This window comes from Vipera berus, assembly GCF_964194415.1.
Source record: "Vipera berus genome assembly, chromosome: 6".
Taxonomy (NCBI): domain Eukaryota; kingdom Metazoa; phylum Chordata; class Lepidosauria; order Squamata; family Viperidae; genus Vipera; species Vipera berus.
The window spans coordinates 68,947,404-68,970,150 of NC_138208.1; the positions used below are offsets into that span (position 1 = coordinate 68,947,404).

At 38.7% G+C, this 22,747-nt stretch overlaps 1 protein-coding gene across 3 annotated transcripts in view; it reads left to right on the forward strand.

Moving 5' to 3' along the window:
* The window catches only part of APPL2 (adaptor protein, phosphotyrosine interacting with PH domain and leucine zipper 2), a 30,438-nt gene extending 7,923 nt beyond the window's left edge, over positions 1-22,515 (forward strand). Inside the window, exons 5-21 of one of the 3 annotated variants that reach the window (XM_081330982.1) lie at positions 2,170-2,257; positions 3,488-3,529; positions 3,621-3,679; positions 4,040-4,186; positions 5,015-5,097; positions 5,779-5,934; positions 7,104-7,292; positions 8,467-8,509; positions 8,627-8,683; positions 8,807-8,895; positions 9,291-9,449; positions 9,560-9,612; positions 11,484-11,658; positions 12,204-12,240; positions 12,330-12,470; positions 17,238-17,285; positions 18,092-22,515. In XM_081330982.1, the coding sequence (XP_081187108.1) occupies positions 2,170-2,257; positions 3,488-3,529; positions 3,621-3,679; positions 4,040-4,186; positions 5,015-5,097; positions 5,779-5,934; positions 7,104-7,292; positions 8,467-8,509; positions 8,627-8,683; positions 8,807-8,895; positions 9,291-9,449; positions 9,560-9,612; positions 11,484-11,658; positions 12,204-12,240; positions 12,330-12,470; positions 17,238-17,285; positions 18,092-18,220 (1,695 nt within the window). In that variant the 3' untranslated portion in view covers positions 18,221-22,515. The remainder of the gene's footprint in view (positions 1-2,169; positions 2,258-3,487; positions 3,530-3,620; positions 3,680-4,039; positions 4,187-5,014; positions 5,098-5,778; positions 5,935-7,103; positions 7,293-8,466; positions 8,510-8,626; positions 8,684-8,806; positions 8,896-9,290; positions 9,450-9,559; positions 9,613-11,483; positions 11,659-12,203; positions 12,241-12,329; positions 12,471-17,237; positions 17,286-18,091) is intronic. The other 2 variants (XM_081330983.1, XM_081330984.1) reach the window with 2 other exon arrangements.
* Positions 22,516-22,747: the final 232 nt, after the last annotated feature.

Consider the following 22,747-nt stretch of genomic DNA (forward strand, 5'->3'; position numbering starts at 1 on the left):
TTTAATAGCACAGTTCTATGTATGACTATGCATACACAAAAGCACTATAGACAAAACGTATCAGCACTTGTGAGAATTCAAGTACAAAATAGTTTTTGTTGAAGAGTCCATTATCCTGTCCATCTTTTTAACAGGATGCTTAACAGTGGTATCCTGGGGCTAAAATGTGGCAAGGGGTTTGTCAAATATGTAATACTGGTAGGTCTTCAAAGAAAGTTTCTGTGTTCTTCTCCAGATGCCCTCCCTTTCCCACAGCGTAAACCATTTAGTAGCCCTTGTGTTTGTTAATGATGATGAATCATACCTTACGTCTACTTCTTGTATTTATATATCAACCCACACATGAAAATCAATAACTGTTTAAAAACCTCCCTTGGATATTACAGTGTTCTGCTAGAAAAAGAAAAGAAAGAAAAACATAACAGCTATTTGTTTGGTTTGGATAAAAGAGCTACATGGGCAAAGCAATACGATGTGCGAATGAAACTGAAGTTTGCAGAATCAATATAAACATTCAAGTTAATTTTGCTTCAGAGCCTCTCCTTAAGTAAACTCTTCAGTCATTTGATAACATGGAAACTTTCTTGCTCAACTGAAGCTATACAGTGAGATGTTATTTGTGACTTGAGTCTTACTTGCATTTTGTAAAGTAAATCCCTTTGGAATTTTTGATGGAATAACCTCAGTGTTCAACTTCATTCACTTTTAAGATAGGATGAGTTTTATCATTAGAGGCAATTCAGATAATACATGCAGACATTCCAGATTTTGAACTTGGACACCATGTGGGAAAACTGCAGTGTGAGAGATTCTCTTGATCAGCCTTTACAAACTGCTGCCTTCTGAGTGAGTTAAGTTGTGCTTCCAATTATCCTTATGCTGGCTGGAGAAAAGTTGCGCTACACAATTGGGAGCACCATCTGCATTTCTTCGTGAGAATCAGATTTTCCCCTGTTTTATAAACACAGATAGTAAATCATCAAAATGCTAACAAGGAACAAAATCAACACATCTTTAGAATGCAAACATTAATATGGGAATACATATACAGGTAATCCTCAATTTACGACAGTTGCTAAGTGAATCACTTTAGTTACTAAATGAATCATGTGTTTGTTAAGTGAATCTGGCTTCCCCCATTGACTTTGCTTGACAGAAGCTGTTTGGGAAGGTTACAAATGGTGATCACATGATCCCAGAACAATGCAACTGTCATAAATACATGCCAGTTGCCAAGTGCCTAAATTTTGATCATGTGACTAGGGGGGATGCTGCAGTGTTCGTAAGTGTGAAAGCCAGTCATAAGTCACTTTTTCCAGTGCCATTGTAACTTAGAATGGTCAGTAAACGAGTGCTTGTAAGTCAAGGACTATGTGTAAATATAAACTGAAGAAGAGATGTAGTGAAATCATTTACATTTGAAAGTTCACTCCAGAAACTTTTTTTCTATAGATGAAGATAATCTGCTGGGATCTGCTTTATAGACATAACTTATTCTGTAAACCAAGCATGGATGAGTCCTTAAGGAAGGTTTTAAGACTCTGGTTAATTTTTCTTCCTTTCTTCCCCCCTTGCCCTCCCCAATACTATTCATCAAAACAGATGCACTTTAAGTACTCTTTTATTGATCAAAAGATATTCCACAAAAAACCATCAGGCTACTAACTTCTTATTGAGGCTGATTTATTTTTGAAGGTTTCCTACAGTGAACAAGACATAGGACTTGACAGCTAAAAAGGCATCTGACTGTCAGTCATTTAATCCCTGCAATTATAATGGAGATTAATAGTAATAAAGTTCAATATTTAACTATTCTACATTAGAAAGTTGATAATTCCATATTAAGAGATTCAGAATTTAGAAGAAATACTGTATGCATATATAGATCAGGAGATTGCTGAGATGTGAATACATACAAAATGATTTTGAAGATAAATATTCTTCTAATATATTTAAATGTATTTTATATATATTAGGCGGGATTCCAATCTGGCTGTATAGAAATAATGTTGGTTTTCTTCAATCCAGTGTCAATTTTTTCTTCTTTTCTCTAATTTCCTTTGCTTATATCAGCTTTATTATGTTTATTACCTAGAGATGAAATTGAGGCTGAGAGATATTTCCAGGGTTGTAGTACCAAGATACTATCATTGCTTTCCTGTTTTTCAGCTTAATGTTTTACACACTGAACTGGCAAAACAGCTTGCAGATACAATGGTTCTTCCTGTCATCCAGTTTCGTGAGAAAGATCTTACAGGTAAATAATTGAAATGCTTCTTCCTGGTTGGGAATTTCCACAGGCTGTCTTCTCATGAGATAGTCCTCATTTAACGTCCATCATTTCAGTGACCATAAGTTATGAAAGTGCTGAACAAAGGGACTTACGACTGGTCCTTGAAGCCCCAGATGGTCACATGAACAAAATTTGCTCCTGCCCTCATTTACAACCCCCTTTTGGCCATCTGCCTACGTGTTGTTGCCAGCTGGCCCCTACTGAGCAGTCCAGTGCACTTGCCACAAATGCACCTTATTTGTGTCAGTCCAGCCAGGGTCTCTGTTGCAGTTGCACCCCATTGAGGGTCTGTGCTTATGTTCTGCTCAGGGCTTCCATTTGAGCCACATCCGGGGCCTCTGTTCATTAAAAAAGGACCAGTGTGGCATGCAAAAGGAGGCCAGTGTACAAACCTGACTGGTGGTGCAACGTGGAGTGGGGGTAGTGGCTGGCAGGGCTGGGTGATGGGGCAGCTATCAGCAATGGGTAGATGGGTTGCCCAAAGGGCAGAGATGAGAGAAACATAAATGGATGGGGTGAGTTGAAGTAGAGGCAGCCCCTTAATCTTGCTGTTGTTGCTGAATGGAGCATTTATGTGCTGTTTCATTTAACAATCCTGTCAGTTAGCAACAGAGTTGCCAGCACCAGAGGACTGTCTGTATATGGTGTCCCAGAGAGAATATATGAATAGAAAATTAAAGGGAAGAAATAAGCTATTTTTTATTTAAGAAATCTCAAAAGATATAGGCAAGAATAATATATTGAATAATAACAATATTGAACACAGTCCAACTTACCAGAACATTCCCCTACATATTTATTTTAAAATAAGATGGACAGTCCTGGTGGGTGTGGTTACATTACAAAAACGGGGAAAAATGAAGGGAATGAGATCTTGTCTACAGCCTTCAGGCTTTTACCCATCCTAGTCATTTCTAGATAGGCTGCCAGATTCTCCTGCTGTATTGGCCAAAGGAGTTCTGGCCATTGGATTCAAAATAGAAATTGTGATAAAACAAAGATGCTACAAGAATAGCAGCTTTCCATCCCAGATTTTCTTGGGTTGATTAATAAAAACTATTTGGTGAGAACTGTACAGAGGTTTTTAAGTAAAGCAGATGGAAGAGTTCTATTTCTGTCCAGGATTTAATCCACATATATGAAAAAATATGTAATACAAATATTGTTGGTTTATCTTCTTTACTTCCTCCCTAGAAGTAAGCACTTTGAAGGATCTCTTCAGTCTTGCAAGCAATGGTATGTTGCACATTTTATCTTTGGTTTAATAGAATTCCCTGGTACATGTGCAGCTTCAGTTGTGAGGCTCAGAGGTTGCCTTTTCTTTCAGAACATGACATCTCCATGGCCAGATACAGCAGGCTATCCAAAAAGAGAGAGAATGGAAAGGTATGTGTTTCCAGTTTTAGATTATTTTTTAAAAAAAACAAATTCTAGGCAGAAAAATGTAGAAAAATGCAAGTGAGCAGAAACCTGAATGTGACACATCTATGTCATAGAAATAAAAATGTGATGGAAAGATTGCTTAAAATTTATGGTAGCGTTTGAATTATTTGGACGTGCCTTTCAAATGATGGGTGCATCTCTCGGAATGAGAGTCCTGATTGTTAAAATATGCAGTATAATCCAAGTGCTTTCAATAGACTTTGATGTGATGTTATCTGTTGTATGTTGCATTCTTCAGCCTCTGTTGAAAAAAAAGCTGACTGCTGATACTTGTCTGGGTTTTACAAACATTTTATTGTTCAGCTAAAGGCTGAAGTTGTCAAAGAGGTTGCCAGTGCCCGAAGGAAACAGCATCTGTCATCATTACAATATTACTGTGCCTTGAATGCTTTACAGTATCGTAAACGAATTGCGATGATGGAGCCTATGCTAGGATACGCACGTTCACAGGTATGTAGCCGAAAGCAGCACAGTTTTGTAGCTAAGAAAGGAGCTGTGAATTATTTTATAGTACAGTGGAATATCTTATTTGCAAATGGTGTTTCATATGTCTGAGCGTGATATAGCTCCTAATATTTCAGCCACTTTATATTCAAAGCACCTGTGTTCCCTAATATTGTAAACCAAACCTCTGATCATTTTCTTGAGTGAACTATAAAAATGTATAAATGATAGTCTACTCTTAAAGTAAACAAATGTTTATTAAATAAATTGTGTGCGGAAATTTCCACGAGTTTTAACTGAAGTGAAGAATATTGATGGTACAAGAGAGGATACTTGCAATGATTTCTTACACAAAGAGAGAGAGAGAGAGAGAGAGAGAGAGAGAGAGAGAGAGGGATTCAAGATCATATAAACTGAATTTCAATGATATATTTTGCCTATAAACAGTGTTTCTCTTGGTACCCACCTGGCTTATTCTTTTTAATCCTTTTATTTACATTTTTCAAAGGTTCTAGGATTATATTTGTCCAAAATACCCTTGAATTCCACATTGCTCCATTGATATCCAGAAGAGTAAAAGCAAGCTGTAAATTAAGAGTGAATCTCCTGCCAAGGGTTGGGCATCTAGAAACTGTATAAGTGTTTTGCACTAAATATACCCATGGTGACTATTTTATGAATAAGCAAGCCACCTTTTTCTCTAAGGATCCACGAAAATCTCTCAAAATACAAAGTACGTTTTCTCACCTCAAGGCTTCAAGATCCTTGGAGTGAGCCATTTGCTAATCAAAGTCTTCAGTAGTAGTATTCCAGCTTCCTTTTTATACTTTTCAGATTAATTTTTTGAAGAAAGGAGCAGAGATGTTTTCAAAAAAACTGGATGGCTTCTTAACATCGGTTACAAATATGGTGCAGAGGTAACATTATATTCCAGCTTAACATTGCTTTGCAGTTTGAGGAGGGAGGAAAAACATTGCTTGTATTGTTCTTACCTACATGAGCAAGAAGGGAGAGGGAGAGAAAGGGAGATTGAATTGTCTTGATGTGAAAATACAGTTGAAGACCTGTTCAGCTGTGACTTATATTGAAATCCAACTGATAATTGGCCATGCTGGCTTGTGATAATAATACTTGTACTCCATACATCTGAAAAATGTTGGCATATAATTTATGCTGCCTAATCAGGGATCTTGAAAGTAACTGTGGTTGTTTTTACCTCCCACGGTACACCTCTATAGAGCTGCAACGTTTAAATACAGGAAATGGCACTAAAATAGTTTGCCTAGAGCTAAGCTGCAACATAACGTATCACAAAAGTGATTTCTAAAAAGTGTTGTCCGCATTTTACAGGGTACCTGATTTGGAGCTATGATCAGCCTAAAATGTTTATCATGTAGGATATATATGAAATCATGCTGCCATTGTGATTCATAATTACTTGCAAATGCACATTTTTACATTGGTTTGTAGCTCTTAAGTGCTTATGAAAAACATATTTATAAATAATCGTTAATGCCCAGTTGTATTAATTGCACACATAAAAGTTCATAAGAAGTAGCATGATGGTGAAGTGCTTTAATTTTATTTATGTATTTCAGCATCCAAGAAGAATCAGATGCTGAAGTTGAAGCAATGCGGGTATCTCAGCAAGATCTGCTTTCAGTTGGTGAATCAGTATATACGCCCGATTTTGATGCTTCTCCTGTCATCAACAAAAACCTTATCCAGAAAGCAGGCTACCTTAACCTTAGAAAGTAATGTGGAAGCTCAGTAATGTTTTATTTATCTTGGTAAATTGGTCATTTCAGCTTTTGGGGGGGGTGGGAATTATCAGTACTCCTACCTAATTCGGACCAATAAGAGTGCTAAAAATAAATGAAACACCATTTTTTCAATTTACTTTGAATCTTAAAGGGTGATAAGATGCTTCTTGTACTATGGAAAAATGCACTAGTAATTAACGTGCATAGGAATCCAGATATGGATATAGGCATATATGAGGGACTTTTTAAAGGTACATACATATAGGCATATATGAGGGACTTTTTAAAGGTACATACATATAGGCATATATGAGGGACTTTTTAAAGGTACATACACAGTAGGCTTCAACAGGGAGGTAAAGGTAAAGGTAAAGGTAAAGGTTCCCCCGCACATGCGTGCTAGTCGTTTCCGACTCTAGGGGCCGGTGCTCATCTCCGTTTCAAAGCCGAAGAGCCAGCGCTTGTCCGAGGACGTCTCCGTGGTCACGTGGCCGGCATGACTAGACACCAAAGGCGCACGGAACGCTGTTACCTTCCCACCGGAGTGGTCCCTATTTGTCTACTTGCATTTTTACGTGCTTTCGAACTGCTAGGTGGGCAGAAGCTGGGATGAGTAACAGGCGCTCACTCTGCTACGCGGCACTCGGGATTCGACCCGCCAAACTGCCGACCTTCCGATCGACAAGTTCAGCGTCCTAACCCACTGAGCCACCGTGTCCCTTCAACAGGGAGAGGAGCTGGGAAAAACAGCAACTATTACTTTTTTTCCTGTACACAACAATTAGCCTCTGCTTATAGAAGCTTATTAATATCTAGATATGCTTTAGACATTGCAAATATCAATTCCATTTGTGGGATGCATCTAATGGTGGTAAACGTAACAGTCTCTGCTTGTCCAGCCATATTTAGTAACTGTATAGGTAGATTACTGATCTGGAAATTTCAGACAATGAGCCCTGACTCCCCAATATAGCAGTGTTATAAAATCCAGCACCTGAAAGTAAATAAAACTAGGATATAGTGATATAGCCATAACAAAATATAGTCTTAAAAATCCATGTGCTGAAGACAGTCAGACGGGCTTGTTGGAATGAATTTGGCAAATATGTTCCAGTATTATTTTTAAAAATCTTGAAATGGTATATATATATATTTTGCAGCAAAACGGGCCTTGTGACAACCACATGGGACAGGCTGTATTTCTTCACTCAGGGTGGAAACTTGATGTGCCAGCTCAGGGGTGCAGTAGCTGGTGGATTGATTCAAGATTTGGACAACTGCTCTGTAATGGCAATTGATTGTGAAGACCGACGTTACTGCTTCCAGATCACGACTCCGACTGGAAAACCGTATGTGGGTCAGGCTTTCTGCTGGGAATCAAGGCATCTGCTAGAAGGAAAGCTTTGTAAATATTGATGAGGCTGCATTAACTGAGCTGCTTTATTTCCTCCATTTAATCTAAATCAAGTTTTTCTGAATTATATGGGAGTTACTGTAAAAATAGTTTTGGCATTATACATGGCTTTCCAGTTTAAAGAAGCCAAGGGTCAGGGACTACAGCAATTTTTTTCAGTTACTTCCCCATATTATTAGAGCCTTGGTGGAGCAGTGGGCTAATGCCTCCTTAAGTAACACCAGCTGCTTGCAATTAGTGCAGGTTCGCATCCCACCAGGCTCAAGGTTGACTCAGCCTTCCATCCTTCCGAGGTAGGTAAAATGAGGACCCAGATTGTTGGGGGCAATAAGCTGACTTTGTAATAATGCCGCTTGGGGCCCCCCCAAAAGCCCTAATAAGCAGGCATATACATAGAATGAAGGCTATTGCTAAGCACATTGATTTGTGCTTAGACTGTAAGCCACCCTGAGTCTTCGGAGAAGGGCGGGATATAAATGGGATTAAAATAAAAATAAATAAAATAAACTTCTCGTGAGTTTAGTGCCCTCTCTGTTGAATGTAAGTCACCAGGAACAACATTTGTAACTTAGCAGTATAGAAATTTAAGAAGGTTACTGTTGTCAGATTCTAAGAAAGAACAATACAGGCATCGTATAATAATTAAGGCCATTATTATACTATTTCACCAAATGAGAGCCAATTTGGTTCTCTCTCAGGCCTAGCACCACAAGCACCAGTTCTGAAATCTTGACAAGAAAACTCCAGGGATTTATCCAGACAATTTACCAGGAGTCAGTACTGACTTGAAGGCGCACAAACATTTTTCAGCAAATACAAATAACCTTGTATCTATACATCAAGCACAAAATTCTAAAATGGCTTTTTTTTTGCAATTTTAAGAGTTTCAAGGCCTACCCATTAGGCCTTTGGTCTAGAATGTTTAATCAAAAACATTTTGATTGTTTTGATTTCTAAGGCCACAACATTAATATTCTGCAAATTCAAACTTTTGGATCACAAAATTGTATTACTGTGTTGTATTTTTCATTCATGCAGTCTTGAGCATGAATGATATGTATGTGATAATCCAGGAAAATAATACTAATGGCTGTGTATTATTTTTTTAGAGGCATAACCCTCCAGGCAGAAAGCAAAAAGGAATATGAGGAGGTAAAACAGTTCACTGTGAATGGAAGACTTTAATTTGTTAGATAAAATCAATTCTACCAGTTAAGAATTCAAGAATATCCAGATGCCTTATTTGAAATATTTGCTTTGTTGTTACAGTGGATAAGCGCAATCAACAACATTTCACGACAGATCTATCTGACTGACAACCCAGAAGTGAGCGTGTTTTATTTTTTTTTTCAAATGTATTGTATTATAAGATATATTTACTTATGATTCTGTGTTAATGCAAGAACTTTAAACAGTATTACTCAAGGATGCATCTCTGTTTTACTTCAGGCAGTTGCCATTAGGTTAAATCAGACAGCACTGCAAGCTGTGACCCCAATCATGAGCTTTGAGAAGAAGCAAGCTAGTCACTCTTCCAGGTACTTTCATATTTGCCTTGGGGTTTGTTCTTCCCCACTGAAAATAAAGCTGCCTTTTCCCTAACATGCAATTTTAGTGTAAGCGGAGAATTCTGTCCTGGTGCAATATTTAATCCTGCATTTCCTGTTCTAGTTATGAAGTGAAGAACTGTTCCACAACACAATAGATGGGTCATACAGTGTGTTTATCAGTCACATGCCAATGAATGAGCATTTGCTTAAAAGAGACTCTCTGCTTCTTCAACTTATTCTTCCTCATTCATTCTTTGAAACTAGTAAAATACATGAAAGATGATACCTTAGTTATTTTTCATGGATTTTCCCATTCATAATAATCCATCGTGCTTTTTAACTGCATATTTCAAATGTCCCCCTTCTCTTCTCTTTTCCTTTAGCCAGGAGGGGAAGAACATGGATATTCTGAATGACCAGACAGTCCCTGAGGAGTCTGCTGATGCTGTCGTCCCCACCGAGTTAATTGCACCTGGAACTCCCATTCAGTTTGACATTGTGCTTCCTGCAACAGAGTTCCTAGATCAGCACAGGGGTGGAAGGTACAAGCTGCCAACAATCTTTCTTTTGGCAAGGAGCTCTATTTTTTTCTTTTTTTTACTTTTCTCTTAGTATTGGAAAATGGTCTTTTAGAAATGCTGTTTTGTTGCAGACGCACCAACCCTTTTGGAGAATCTGAAGATGGCGAGAAAGAGGATGAAGCAGGTAGATACCCTAAGCGCTGTTCATCACTCTTTGCTTTGGTTCCAAAGTCATCCAGATTAATGTCCCACTTTCAGAGACAAAGCTATTTTGCCTGTGCTGTTAAAACCACCTGGTAGTCTGTTTATTGTCCTACTGTAAGCAAAAAGCTGTTAAATGTGGGATGTGCAGAATAACGATTTCCTTTGGCTTAAAAAATGTATAAGCAGAACTCAACAATGCTTCTGGTCTCTATAGGATGGAGACATGCGGTCTTTTCTAGGTTGATTTTAATTTTTGAAATTCTGTGGGCAGAACGAGTCCAGTATCAGTTAAGCATGTTAAGTGTGCCCATGGTGTACCACTCTCTACGCACGTTTTTTAATTCAGTTTTTTTTCCCCTTTCATACATTAGCTTTATTTATAATAATGGATGGAATGACTGAGGGCACTTTTCACAGTTACCATTCTCACTGCACAATTTCTCAGTTATTAGAAGAGTTTAGCTGGTGACCAGAAGAGTATAAACATTATCTTGTAGCCCAGCCCCATCTTTCCTTACTGCTGCACTTTTTTCTGTGGTAGCTTGGAAAGGAGAAGTCCAGTTTCCATGAGGGTAAGCAGTAAACATTGGAGAAAGGATACCTTTAGTGCTAATATGGCTAAGAATCTGGGGGTGGAGATGAGAGTAGTTTCCGACCAGGAGGAAGCTCTCAAGCTATACAAATATAATAAAGAAATGAATAAAAATAAGCTCCAGCATTTGTGCTCAAACTGCATTTGCATTGATTCCATATTTACAAAGCCAGATTGCAAGGGGCTGCTAATTATTTCATACTCCGAATGTGAGTTCATAAGCAAGTATGTGAACTGCCCCACTGAAAGAGTGTTTATGAATGCACTCTGCATAGGAAGAGACAACCTGGAACTTATATACATGCGCAAGCTTTCAAGTTAATCTCAAAAGCACTTTGTAAATGATCACACACCATTTCAGGCAAATGGCTGGCCAGTCTCTTCTTAAAAACCTCTTATATAGTCCTCTTTTATCAATGGACTCATTTAGTAACTGTTCATAGTTACAGTGGTGATGAAAAAGTAACTTTGCAACCAATCCTCACATTTATGACTTTCATAGGACTGTAAAGCAAAGGAAAGCTAAAATCAGATGATAAGCACAGTGGCCGTTTCTTAGTGGCCACTTCACCTAGAGACCAAGTTGCCAGTCCTGATTGTGATTGCTAAACAAGGACCACCTGTAATAGACAGGAAGTGCTGCTCCTGCCTGCTTTGGTTCTTGCCCATATTTCATCAGTGTATAGCACCTGGCATATTACCCCAAAAGGAAAGCCAGCCCTCCATGAGCAAAATGGATGTAGCCTTGATATTATATGTTTTAAAGTATTTATCACTGCTTGAGCATCTATGTCAGGGGTCTTCAAACTTGGCCCTTTTATGACTTGTGGACTTCAACTCTCAGAATTCCTCAGCCAGCAAAGCGGGCTGAGGAATTCTGGGAGTTGAAGTCCACAAGTCATAAAAGGGCCAAGTTTGAAGACCCCTGACATAGATGCTCAAGCAGTGATAAATACTTTAAAACATATAATATCAAGGCTACATCCATTTTGCTCATGGAGGGCTGGCTTTCCTTTTGGGGTAATATGCCAGGTGCTATACACTGATGAAATATGGGCAAGAACCAAAGCAGGCAGGAGCAGCACTTCCTGTCTATTACAGGTGGTAATGAGATTTGAAATATATTGCAGATGGGGAGACTTCTCTTTGAAGTAATATTTTTTGCAGCTATCTACTAAAGAAAATTCTTATGTTGAAAGGCAATATAAACAGATTTCCTTCCATTTCTCTCCTCCCTACTGCTGCCCCACAACCCCCAGATTCACTCCTGCAGCACATGTTTGTGGTCCGTTTTTTGGGCTCTATGGCTGTCAGATCTGACCACACAGTGGAGGTGATCTATGAAGCAATGCGACAGGTGTTGGCAGCTCGGGCCATTCATAACATTTTCCGTACAACTGAATCCCATCTCTTGGTCACCAGCAATGACCTGAAGTAAGCAAAGTTTGCCTTCTCTGACCCATTCCCATTTAACTTTCCCTCTTTTACTTTTGTGCCCTCTCTGTGGTTTTAGTTGTAAAGTGACTATAGGAATGGAATCACAGTCACAGAAAAAACATTAGGGAGAGGAGGCAGATTTTGTTATCTGATGCACATCTGCTCCAGGGTTGGTCCTTCAACAAAAGTGTGGGAGGAGCTAAAAACTAAGAGCTTTGCTAGGTCAAAGGCATGTGTAGTCAAATCATCTTGATACTTTTCATTACTCAACTAGTCACAGTCTTGTGCATCCCAAGCTGTAAGTAGTGAAAAAAGCTACTGATGATGAAGGCATTGCTAGCCTTCACGAGTGGTAGTTATTGATCGCTCTTCTTCAGGGCCCTGGAAAGGGAAGGGAGATGCCATGCCCCATCGCTTATTGGCAGGAGTTTCAACTTCATCAACAATTGTTTTGTTCATAGAAGGTTTGCTCTGGATTCAGTCTATGGTCATGATGGAGTTTATTGCCTTTTAAACTTGAACATATTTTATTCCATTAACAGATTGATAGATCCTCAAACACAAGTTACAAGATCAAATGTAAGCACATGCTTTCTTTTATCACTACAGAAAAATTGCAGTCCCTGAGAATTTAGGTAAATTTATATTATTTTCACTCTCTTTTTCAGTTTGAACTAGGCAATGTGACACAGTTTGCTGCTCACAAGGAAAACAAGAGGCTGTTTGGGTTTGTGGTTTGTGCCTCTGAATTGCCAGGTGAAGAGGGCATGAGTGCTTATGTGTTTGAGAGTAACACCGAAGGCGAAAAGGTATGGAAAGCGCTTTGTTATATAATTAGAATTCATACATGTAACTGCTTTCTTCAGTGAAATGCAATGTTATGAGCTAATGACCCAATTGTTTTGTAAAATGCAATCAAATAAAAACAGCAATAGTAGAAAGTTCAGTATAAGACTATAGAATGGGTAACTAGGCAGCACATCTTTTGCAACCCTCAGAATGGATTGGGCCAAATATTTTGAGAGATTTATTTCCAGTTTTTTTTTTGTGGAGTTCCAATTCTTAAGCCCCCTTCATGGATTACTGCCTTGTCGTGGCGAAGGGGCTTGCGTAATTCAATGAAGCTATGAGCTATGCCGTGCAGGGCCACCCAAGACGGACAGGTCATAGCAGAGAGTTCTGACAAAACGTGATCCACTGGAGAAGGAAATGGCAACCCACTCCAGTATCTTTGCCATGAAAACCCTATGGACAGTACCAAAAGGCAAAACGATATGACGCTGGAAGATGAGCCCCTCAGGTCGGAAGGCGTCCAATATGCTACTGGGGAAGAGCAGAGGGCTAGTACTAGTAGCGCCAGAAAGAATGAAGCGACTGGGCCAAAGCCGAAAGGACGCTCAGCTGTGGATGTGTCTGGTGGTGAAAGGAAGGTCCGATGCTGTAAAGATTTTTTCTCCATAGGAACCTGGAATGTAAGATCCATGAATCAAGGAAAGCTGGACGTGGTAAAACAAGAGATGACAAGACTGAACATCGACATCTTAGGTATCAGCGAACTAAAATGGACAGGAATGGGTGAATTTAATTCAGATGACCATCAGGTATACTACTGCGGGCAAGAATCCCTCAGAAGAAACGGAGTAGCCTTCATAGTCAATAAAAGAGTAGGAAAAGCAATACTGGGATACAATCCTCAAAATGACAGAATGATCTCAGTTCGAATCCAAGGCAAACCATTCAATATCACAGTAGTCCAAGTCTATGCCCCAACCACCAGTGCTGAAGAGGATGAAATTGACCGGTTCTATGAAGCCCTACAGCACCTTATAGAACTAACACCAAAAAATGATGTCGTTATCATCATGGGGGATTGGAATGCTAAAGTAGGAAGCCAAAAGATAACTGGAATAACAGGCAAGTTTGGTCTTGGAGTACAAAATGAAGCAGGGCACAGGCTGATAGAATTTTGTCAAGAGAATACGATGGTCATAGCAAACACTCTTTTCCAACAACCCAAGAGACGGCTCTACACATGGACATCACCAGATGGTCAACACAGAAATCAGATTGACTATATGCTCTGCAGCCAAAGATGGAGAAGCTCTATACAGTCAGTAAAAACAAGACCAGGAGCTGACTGTGGCTCAGACCATGAGCTTCTCCTTGCAAAGTTTAAGCTTAAACTGAAGAAAGTAGGGAAAAGCACTAGGCCACTCAGGTATGAATTAAATCATATCCCTGTTGAATATACAGTAGAGGTGACAAATAGATTTAAGGAATTAGATCTGATAGACAGAGTGCCTGAAGAACTATGGACAGAGGTTCGTGACATTGTACAACAGGTAGCAACCAAAACCATCCCAAAGAAAAAGAAATGCAAGAAAGCAAAATGGCTGTCTGAGGAAGCTTTGCAAATAGCTAAGGAAAGGAGGGAAGCGAAAGGCAAGGGAGAAAAACATAGATATGCCCAATTGAATGCAGAATTCCAGAGAATAGCTAGAAGAGATAAGAATGCCTTCTTAAATGAACAGTGCAAAGAAATAGAAGAAAACAATAGAATAGGGAGGACCAGAGATCTTTTCAAGAAAATTGGAGAGATGAAGGCAACGTTTAATGCAAAAATGGGCATGATAAAGGACCAAAATGGCAGGGACCTAACAGAGGCAGAAGAGATTAAGAAGAGGTGGCAAAATTACACAGAAGAACTATACAAGAATGAGCTTAATGTCCCTGATAATCACAATGAGGTGGTCACTGACCTCGAGCCAGACATCCTAGAATGTGAAGTGAAGTGGGCCTTAGAAAAGCTGAGCAACAACAAAGCTAGTGGAGGTGACAGTATTCCAGCTGAGCTATTCAAAATCTTAAAAGACAGTGCAGTAAAAGTGCTACACTCAATTTGCCAGCAAATTTGGAAAACTCAACAGTGGCCACAGGATTGGAAAAGATCAGTTTACATTCCAATTCCAAAGAAAGGCAGTGCCAAAGAATGTTCAAACTATCGCACCATTGCACTCATTTCTCATGCTAGTAAAGTCATGCTTAAGATCCTACAAGCTAGACTTCAGCAGTATGTGGATCGAGAACTACCAGAACTACAGGCAGGATTTCGAAGAGGCAGAGGAACTAGAGATCAAATTGCCAACATACGCTGGATCATGGAGAAAGCTAGGGAATTCCAGAAAAACATCTACTTCTGCTTCATTGACTATGCTAAAGCCTTTGATTGTGTGGATCATAACAAACTGTGGCAAGTTCTTAAAGAGATGGGAATACCAGACCATCTTATTTGTCTCTTGAGAAACCTATATGCGGGTCAAGAAGCAACAGTGAGAACTGGACACGGAACCACTGATTGGTTCAAAATTGGGAAAGGAGTCCGGCAAGGCTGTATACTGTCGCCCTGCCTATTTAACTTATATGCAGAGCACATCATGAGAAAGGCAGGGCTACATGAATCAAAAGTTGGAATTAAGATTGCCGGAAGAAATATCAACAACCTAAGATACGCAGATGATACCACTCTAATGGCAGAAAGTGAAGAAGAACTAAAGAGCCTCTTGTTGCGGGTGAAGAAGGAGAGTGCAAAACTTGGGTTGAAACTTAACATTAAGAAAACCAAGATCATGGCATCTGGCCCTCTCAATCCCTGGCAAATAGATGGGGAAGAAATGGAGGTAGTGACAGATTTTATTTTCCTGGGCTCCAAGATCACTGCAGATGGGGACTGTAGCCAAGAAATTAAAAGATGCTTGCTCCTGGGGAGGAAAGCCATGGCAAATCTAGACAGCACACTAAAAAGCAGAGACATCACCCTGTCAACAAAAGTGCGTATAGTCAAGGTTATGGTCTTCCCAGTTGCAATGTATGGCAGTGAAAGTTGGACCATAAGAAAGGCTGAGCGCCAAAGAATTGAGGCCTTTGAACTATGGTGCTGGAGAAGACTCCTGCGAGTCCCTTGGACTGCAAGGCGATCAAACAGGTCAGTCCTAGAGGAGATCAATCCTGACTGCTCTTTAGAAGGTCAGATCCTGAAGCTAAAACTCAAATACTTTGGCCACCTAATGAGAAGGAAGGACTCACTGGAGAAGAGCCTAATGCTGGGAAAGATCGAGGGCAATAGAAGAAGGGGACGACAGAGAATGAGGTGGCTGGATGGAGTCACTGAAGCAGTAGGCGTGAGCTTAAATGGACTCCAGAAGATGGTAGAGGACAGGAAGGCCTGGAGGAATGTTGTCCATAGGGTCGCGATGGGTCGGACACGACTTCGCAGCTAACAACAACAATTCTTAAGCTTCCCAACAGCTCGTTAACTCTTCAAATAATCTGATTCATCCCAAAATTGGTCCTGATCTTGCCCACTTTCAAATTATAGTGCACAAAATCTAATGTAGCCTTCAAACTAACATGTCCTCTTTGATACCAATAGACCTTCACTTATGATAATTTAACTATGGTTTGAAGTTATGTTGGTGCTGGAAAAAGTGACTTAGATCCCATCCTTGAAGTTATAAAAGTTGCACCCTCTCCTGTCCTGTGCTCATGATTTGGGCACATGGCAGTTGGCTCACGTTTACAATGGATGCAGTATTTTATCATCACAATCATCCCCCACTGACTTGGCCTTTGATCTTCCCAGCTGGCTTCCAATAAGCAGTCAATGGGGGGGGGGTGCCAGATTCGCTTAATGATCACATCAATTCACTTAATGGCCATGGTAAAATGGTCACAAAATTAGGTCTAGTTACATGCTGACCTGCTTAACAATTGAAATTCTGGTCCAGTAGTAGTTGTAAGTCAAGGAGTACCAGTAACCTTGATATAATGGGCTTATTTCAGTTCAAGAAAGTTTATTTTTTCCCTGCCTTTATTATTTTTAAAAATAACTCAAGGCAGCAAACAGTTTATTTGTAGCCTGCTTTTATTTTTTTTACAAATAACTCAAGGCAGTGAACATACCCAACACACGTTCGTTCCCCCTATTTCCCCCACAACTTTGTGAGGTGAATTGGGCTGTGTGTGTGACTGGCCTTGAAATGGAATGTTTTCTTCTGCTTATGGTATCCATTTAAAATGACCCATTGATAGAATTTCATTTGTTAATTCCAACCTATGGTTGGAATTAGAGCAGCAGTACCATAGAAAGGAGTATGGTTTGTGTTTCCTTATACAGGTTGTTGGATTACAATTTCCTTTAGTCATAGCTAATTATATTATGAGCATTATAGTTAGTATCTGGACAGTTATATGGCTAGTGCCTGACAACTAGTTGGAAGTGAACATTTGTTCTAAACTTCTGCCAGTGCCAGAAAACTGTTGCTTCAGTAACGGTCGGAACCATCTTTCCTTGTCATAAATGGTTAGTACAGCATTGTAAAGCTTTCACAAGCTGTTTGGTGGTCTTAATTTTATTATTGGGAATGTTGCCACGATTTCTGAACCTGTAATCCAGATCCAGTGATAGGAGAAATTATTCAGGAAATACTGAGCTTTGTCCATTTATCTGCAGTTTTAAATAGGTAGTATAATCAAGAAAAAAATGTAAGTGATACTAAGGCAGCTTGTTTTTTCTGTAGATTTGCTATGCAATAAATCTGGGGAAGGAAATCATTGAGGCTCGAAAGGTAATATATTTAACCTCATACTCCTTATCCTCTGAATTAAATCTTGCTTTTGATTTTCTGGTATTTATTGTTATGACTACTTTCTCTCAGCTCTAGGAAGTATGCAATGGTAAATCATTCTAAAATTATGTCAAGAAAACTAAAGGCAGTTTAGTCAAAGCAGTTGCCAGAAGTCAAAAATTGACTAAAATGTGGGGGGGGGGAGTTTTCTGTAGAGTCCTGTAGAAATTATACATTAAACATGACTGGAATCCAGTATTTTGTTTGGAGCTTATAGTTTTACACACCCACCTGAGCATAAACCAAGAATTGCAGGATATGTTCTTATCATTTTGTCTTCTGACAAGCAGGTATTTATGTCACTAACTTTGGAAGCTGTTTTGTGGGAATACCCAAAATAGTCTTGTTTCTCCATCATCTAATAGAATCGTATTATCATTAAAACTACAAAAGGATTCCAATATAATGAAAATGGTTCTAGATATTATTTCAGTTGGAATTAAAAATGTCAACTGAAAGCTGACTTCAGGAAAGTAAAAATATGAAGTCAGTTTACAGTGTTTTTAAGATGATTAACAAAAGGTTTTCTAGCCATGTGAATTGTTAAGATATACAGTACCTTATGAGAACTTTTGAGAAAACGTCACTGCAGTTATAAATAGCAAGGGCTTTTAGGGGCTGATCTGGTTTGGGAACACAACAGAAAGGAAACTGCCTCTTGATTTATAGGCTGCTTTTTGAAAAGACATTCATGAAATTATATTTTATTTGCCTTGAATAATTTTCATTTGTCATTTTAATTATAGGATCCAAAAGCTCTAGCTCAATTAATATCATCCATGCCTCTGACTAATGATGGAAAATTCAAGTTACTGAATGACCAATCAGAAGAAGACAATGTTGTACATGGAGAAGGACAGGAGTCAGAAGCATAACTTGTAATTTCTCTCAGTGGAGATGATAGTGCCCATAAGAGAAAATGCCCTGTGCTCTCAGCTGTGGTCCAACATAGATGGGCTAAAAGAAACACCGAGATGAGAACTTGATCCAAATTTTTGGTATAGAAAACTGACAGTCTTTTTAAAATTCTTCCTCAGTACCAAACCATTTTGATACTGATGGGAGGACCACAAAGTCATCACTACCACCAGCAAAGAATTAATTCCTTATGAACATGCATTCACAAAATTTATAAATAAATGCACACCTATTTCACATAATTCTACTAGCTATAGTAGAGAGGAAGGAATTGCACAGGCCACAAAGTTTCTGAAAGTCGAATAAAATACAGAGGCACTTCACAGACAAACTAATATTTTGTATCTTAATTGAAATAAGTAGAAGAATTGAAGTGTTTGGAATATAATCTCAGTGATAAATACTTTATTTGCTCCTATTTGCATACCTCTTTGAAAAGTAATGGGAAAGCTATTTTAAACTAGGCTATTTAGAAAGATATTCAATAACAGTTTCTACTAATATTTATTTTTATATTTTATCTGAGTTAAGCTTTCAAAATTAAGTGCCTAATTTGTGATAATGTAAAACAAAAAACCCAAGCGAATAGAAAATAGATGGACCAGAAAGCAAGTTAGAGCTATTATTAATCATTTATCAAGGCTGAAGAAAAGATGAGTGGTTATCACTGCTATTCAAATAAGCCTGTTGGCTACCATTTTTGCACTGTTCTGTAAGACAAGATAACGGCTTTCCTACTTTCACACGAGTTTACAAATTTGATAGAAGATGGACTCCATTCCTCAAACAAAACAATTTCTTCAAACCTAGATAGATATAAGCAGCACCAGAAGCACTTTCACACTACCCTGGGAAAAGCAGTTTCTTCAGAAAGAAGATCAAGCTGGGCACAGCAATGCTTATACTAACTATCTTCTTTATTTGACATTCTTCCTCGTGGAGCCAGCATAAATTTGGATATATCTGCTTTGGCAGCTTTTTAAATTAAATTAAAAGCACTGTAAATAAATTACAATGATAGCTGGATCTCATGAAGAATTTTATCTAACTTTAATTGTTTGAATGTTAAAACAAGGTCCACAGCTTGCACTACAACAGTTTCAGCAATAATGGCTAAAGTAAGAGCCTGAAAAATATATGAGAAAGGGGTTCAGTTATGTAAATTATAGTACAGGACATGTTATGATTTAGTAACATCTTAAGATTTTTAAACTAGAAGACTAGAAAAATGCCAATAGAGATTCTGAAAGTGTATTATTGTACCGAAGTTTTCTGTATTAATGATATTCAAATTGTCCTAATTAGTACAATAGATATAAGTAGATTAAATCATTTAAGTGCAATAAGTTTATATTAGCTGAAGCTGTTCCCATGTTAATATTAACATCCAATCTAGTTGATATGAACTATATGCAGTGAAATAGAAACGGATCATATTTTGGCTGCTCTAGAAATTGAAACAGAAGGTACCCTCTTAATTTGCCTAGTAGTATTACTGTGTATTGTAGAGATTCCACACACAGGTATCTTAGTAGTGATCAAACCAGAAATGAAGAACTATTAGAACTGACTGACAATGATTATATTTAAACAAGTATACTTCACTTTTTGTTATCCACTAGAAAGAATGTGGGGCACATTTCTAAATGAAATTTATTTCAAAACTTACTATAGAATATATTTCAGTTAGCCTTATGAAATTGATTAAATCAGTTTTAGCATTCTGGTTTAGCTGTAGATTGAAGTATCTACATTGGTAAACCTGGTTCTCATTAAAGATACAGCAAAGAAGTCAAAACAACCCAGGGTTGTGACCACTATATGCAAATCCATTTTTTCCAAAGTTCAATTTATTAACATTATGTACAGAATAAACAAGAAAGTATTGAGGTAACAGGTTTTTTGTTTTGTTTCATTTTGTTTTTGTAAACGAATTAGAATAAGACATGTTATAATTTTGTCTTTCATTCCTGAGAATGTGAACATAGATGGAATAGGTCAGAGTAACTCAATGACAACAGGATCTCCTTCAGTAACTTTGGCAAAAGCTCAAACATACAAATGTACAAAATATTCATGGCTTTGCTGAGTCAATCCCTATCGCTCCTGGTAGGCCTTGTGATTTTATTTTGGAAGACCATGTAACAGTTAAGAGAACCTTTACTGGAAGTGACCTAGACATTTGTGTTCAATTATGTATTTCACAGAAAATAAAGATTCCTTACAAATAAAGATTAAGAATTTGAAAGAGAAAAATCTGTCTGTGGCATTCTTTTGTAAATAAAATACATGGAGAAGATGCCATAGCTACTGTCTCCATGTTGGATTCAGAAACGAGTCATAGCAGGGTGTCCCAAAATGTCTGTGCTTATGCAGAGTTTATTACTTTTATACAGTTTTAACAAGCAGCAAAAAGCATAAAGCAACAGCATCGTTATTGGTGTATTCTCCTTGTCAATCTTTAAGAACATCCCAGCCAGGGTAGAGTCTCACATATCTTGATGGTTCCTGGCAATGCCTGGTGGTGCTAATTAGGGTGAGCTCATAAACAGGAGGTAAACAGGTACTGAAGGCATGGCAGTTTGCTGCACACAGCCCCTACGTAACCTTTATATGACCTCTATCTCTACATCTCACTCTTTTTTGTTAGACAAGGTATTATAAAAGGGGTTAGTGAAAGGGTCATAATCAGGAGAGGAATATCCTTGCAATTGCAGTGTGGTAGGGGGTTTAGGGTGAAAAGCTGTGATGCATATATTGCAAAAGGAAGGAAGACACTGAACAAAACAGCACCCACCAATCAAAATAGCACAATGACTAACGTAGGACATTTCCTAATAAACCTGTGGGCACCCAAGCCCAAAGGCTTTCCCACCAAGATCCTAAAGTATCAATTTTCAAATCAGAGGCCAAATTGTGTAAAGTATTGAGCTGGTGCTGGATGGTTTGTGATTCATCTGAAAGGTTGAAACAACACATTCCTTCGAAACTTTCACAACCCAAATGCTGGCGCAGAAGTAAATAATAGCAGCGCGATTTTGTAAAATAGCCTTTCACGAAGCTTGCAGCTGGTGGTTGATTGCTGAAATAGCTATAGAAGTAGCATTGTTTTTGCCAAATTACACGCAACAGCATTAATGTTAAGATGAGCGTGAGCAGCAAGCGTTGGCACACCCACTATAGATATAGTCAATGCTACGTATTCTGCTTTATTAAGTAAAGCTGTTTCAGAGTCACAAGCGCTATCTAGCGTGACTCCACATCGAGAACGGTTTGAGTGAATTTGCTGTTTGGAAAGCAAAACAGGAATCAACCGGCTGAGACAACACTGTGCTTTACTAATATTAGCAGGAATGTAATTAAAAGTTTCTTGACCACATGTAAAAAACCATCCTTGCGGGAGCCAAACATGAGCAAAATTAAAGAGTCTCCTCAAAAGCTGTACAGTTTGAAACAGGTGAACTAATACAAAAACAGTGAGGTTTTTTACTTGAAGATGTACAATTAACTATTTTTGCGCATGTTATATTCTCAGGGACTGCTACTATCCGTGTGTGCAAAGCAATTGCATCAGGGGGTGGATCATAGGCAGTCAACCCCCAACTATATATAGTCCCATAGTTAAAGTTTTTATTTAATAGAAATCTGCTCAAGCCAGTGAAGTTTTCTGGAACCGGATTCAGGGACTGGTGCCACGACATCCTTAGCTGGGCGGACGCAACGTGCTGGAATCCACAAGGGTCCTGTAGGAGCGAGCACAGCAGCATATCCTCATCCCCAAGTAATCAGAGGGACCGGCCCTAACCATGTTTTGTCTGGTAATGCCCGATAATATACTAGAGAGGCAAGCTTGTTTTCTGTTGAAAGTGTCTCTGATAGCAGTCGAATTTTGAATGGAGACATTCAATTGATTTAAGGTAAATAATACTTTTTAACCTGTTTTCCACAACAAATTGGGTACCCTAGAGCCCTCCTTTTTTATTTGTTTGTGAAGACAGTCCTTAAAGGACTGATTAGCGCGTTCCACAATGGCTTGACCTGTGGAATTGTAGGGTAGCCCATGAGTAAGAACAATATTCCAGGTTGTACAAAATTGCAAAAAGGCCGATGAAGAATAGGCCGGGCCATTATCAGTTTTTAAAGAGGGTTTACCCAAGGCAGTAATAGATGAAAAAAGATGAGAAATAACATGATTAGCTGTTTAACCTCGTTGAGGTGTGGCCCAAAGTGTTCCTGAATAGGTATCAATAGATAAATGAATATACTTCCAGGGAGCCATCCATTTGCCATAGTTGATTAGAGGCAAAACCACAGGGATTCATTCCCATGTCCCCCGAGGGGGATGCCCCAGAACACTGGGGACAGGATGAAACAATTTGCTTGGCTTGGTCGAGTGGAATATAGCAAGCTTGTGCCAGCCCCCTGGCATTTTGATGGAAAAAAGAGTGACGGAAGAACAGATCTGAAAACAAAGTGGGTAAAAC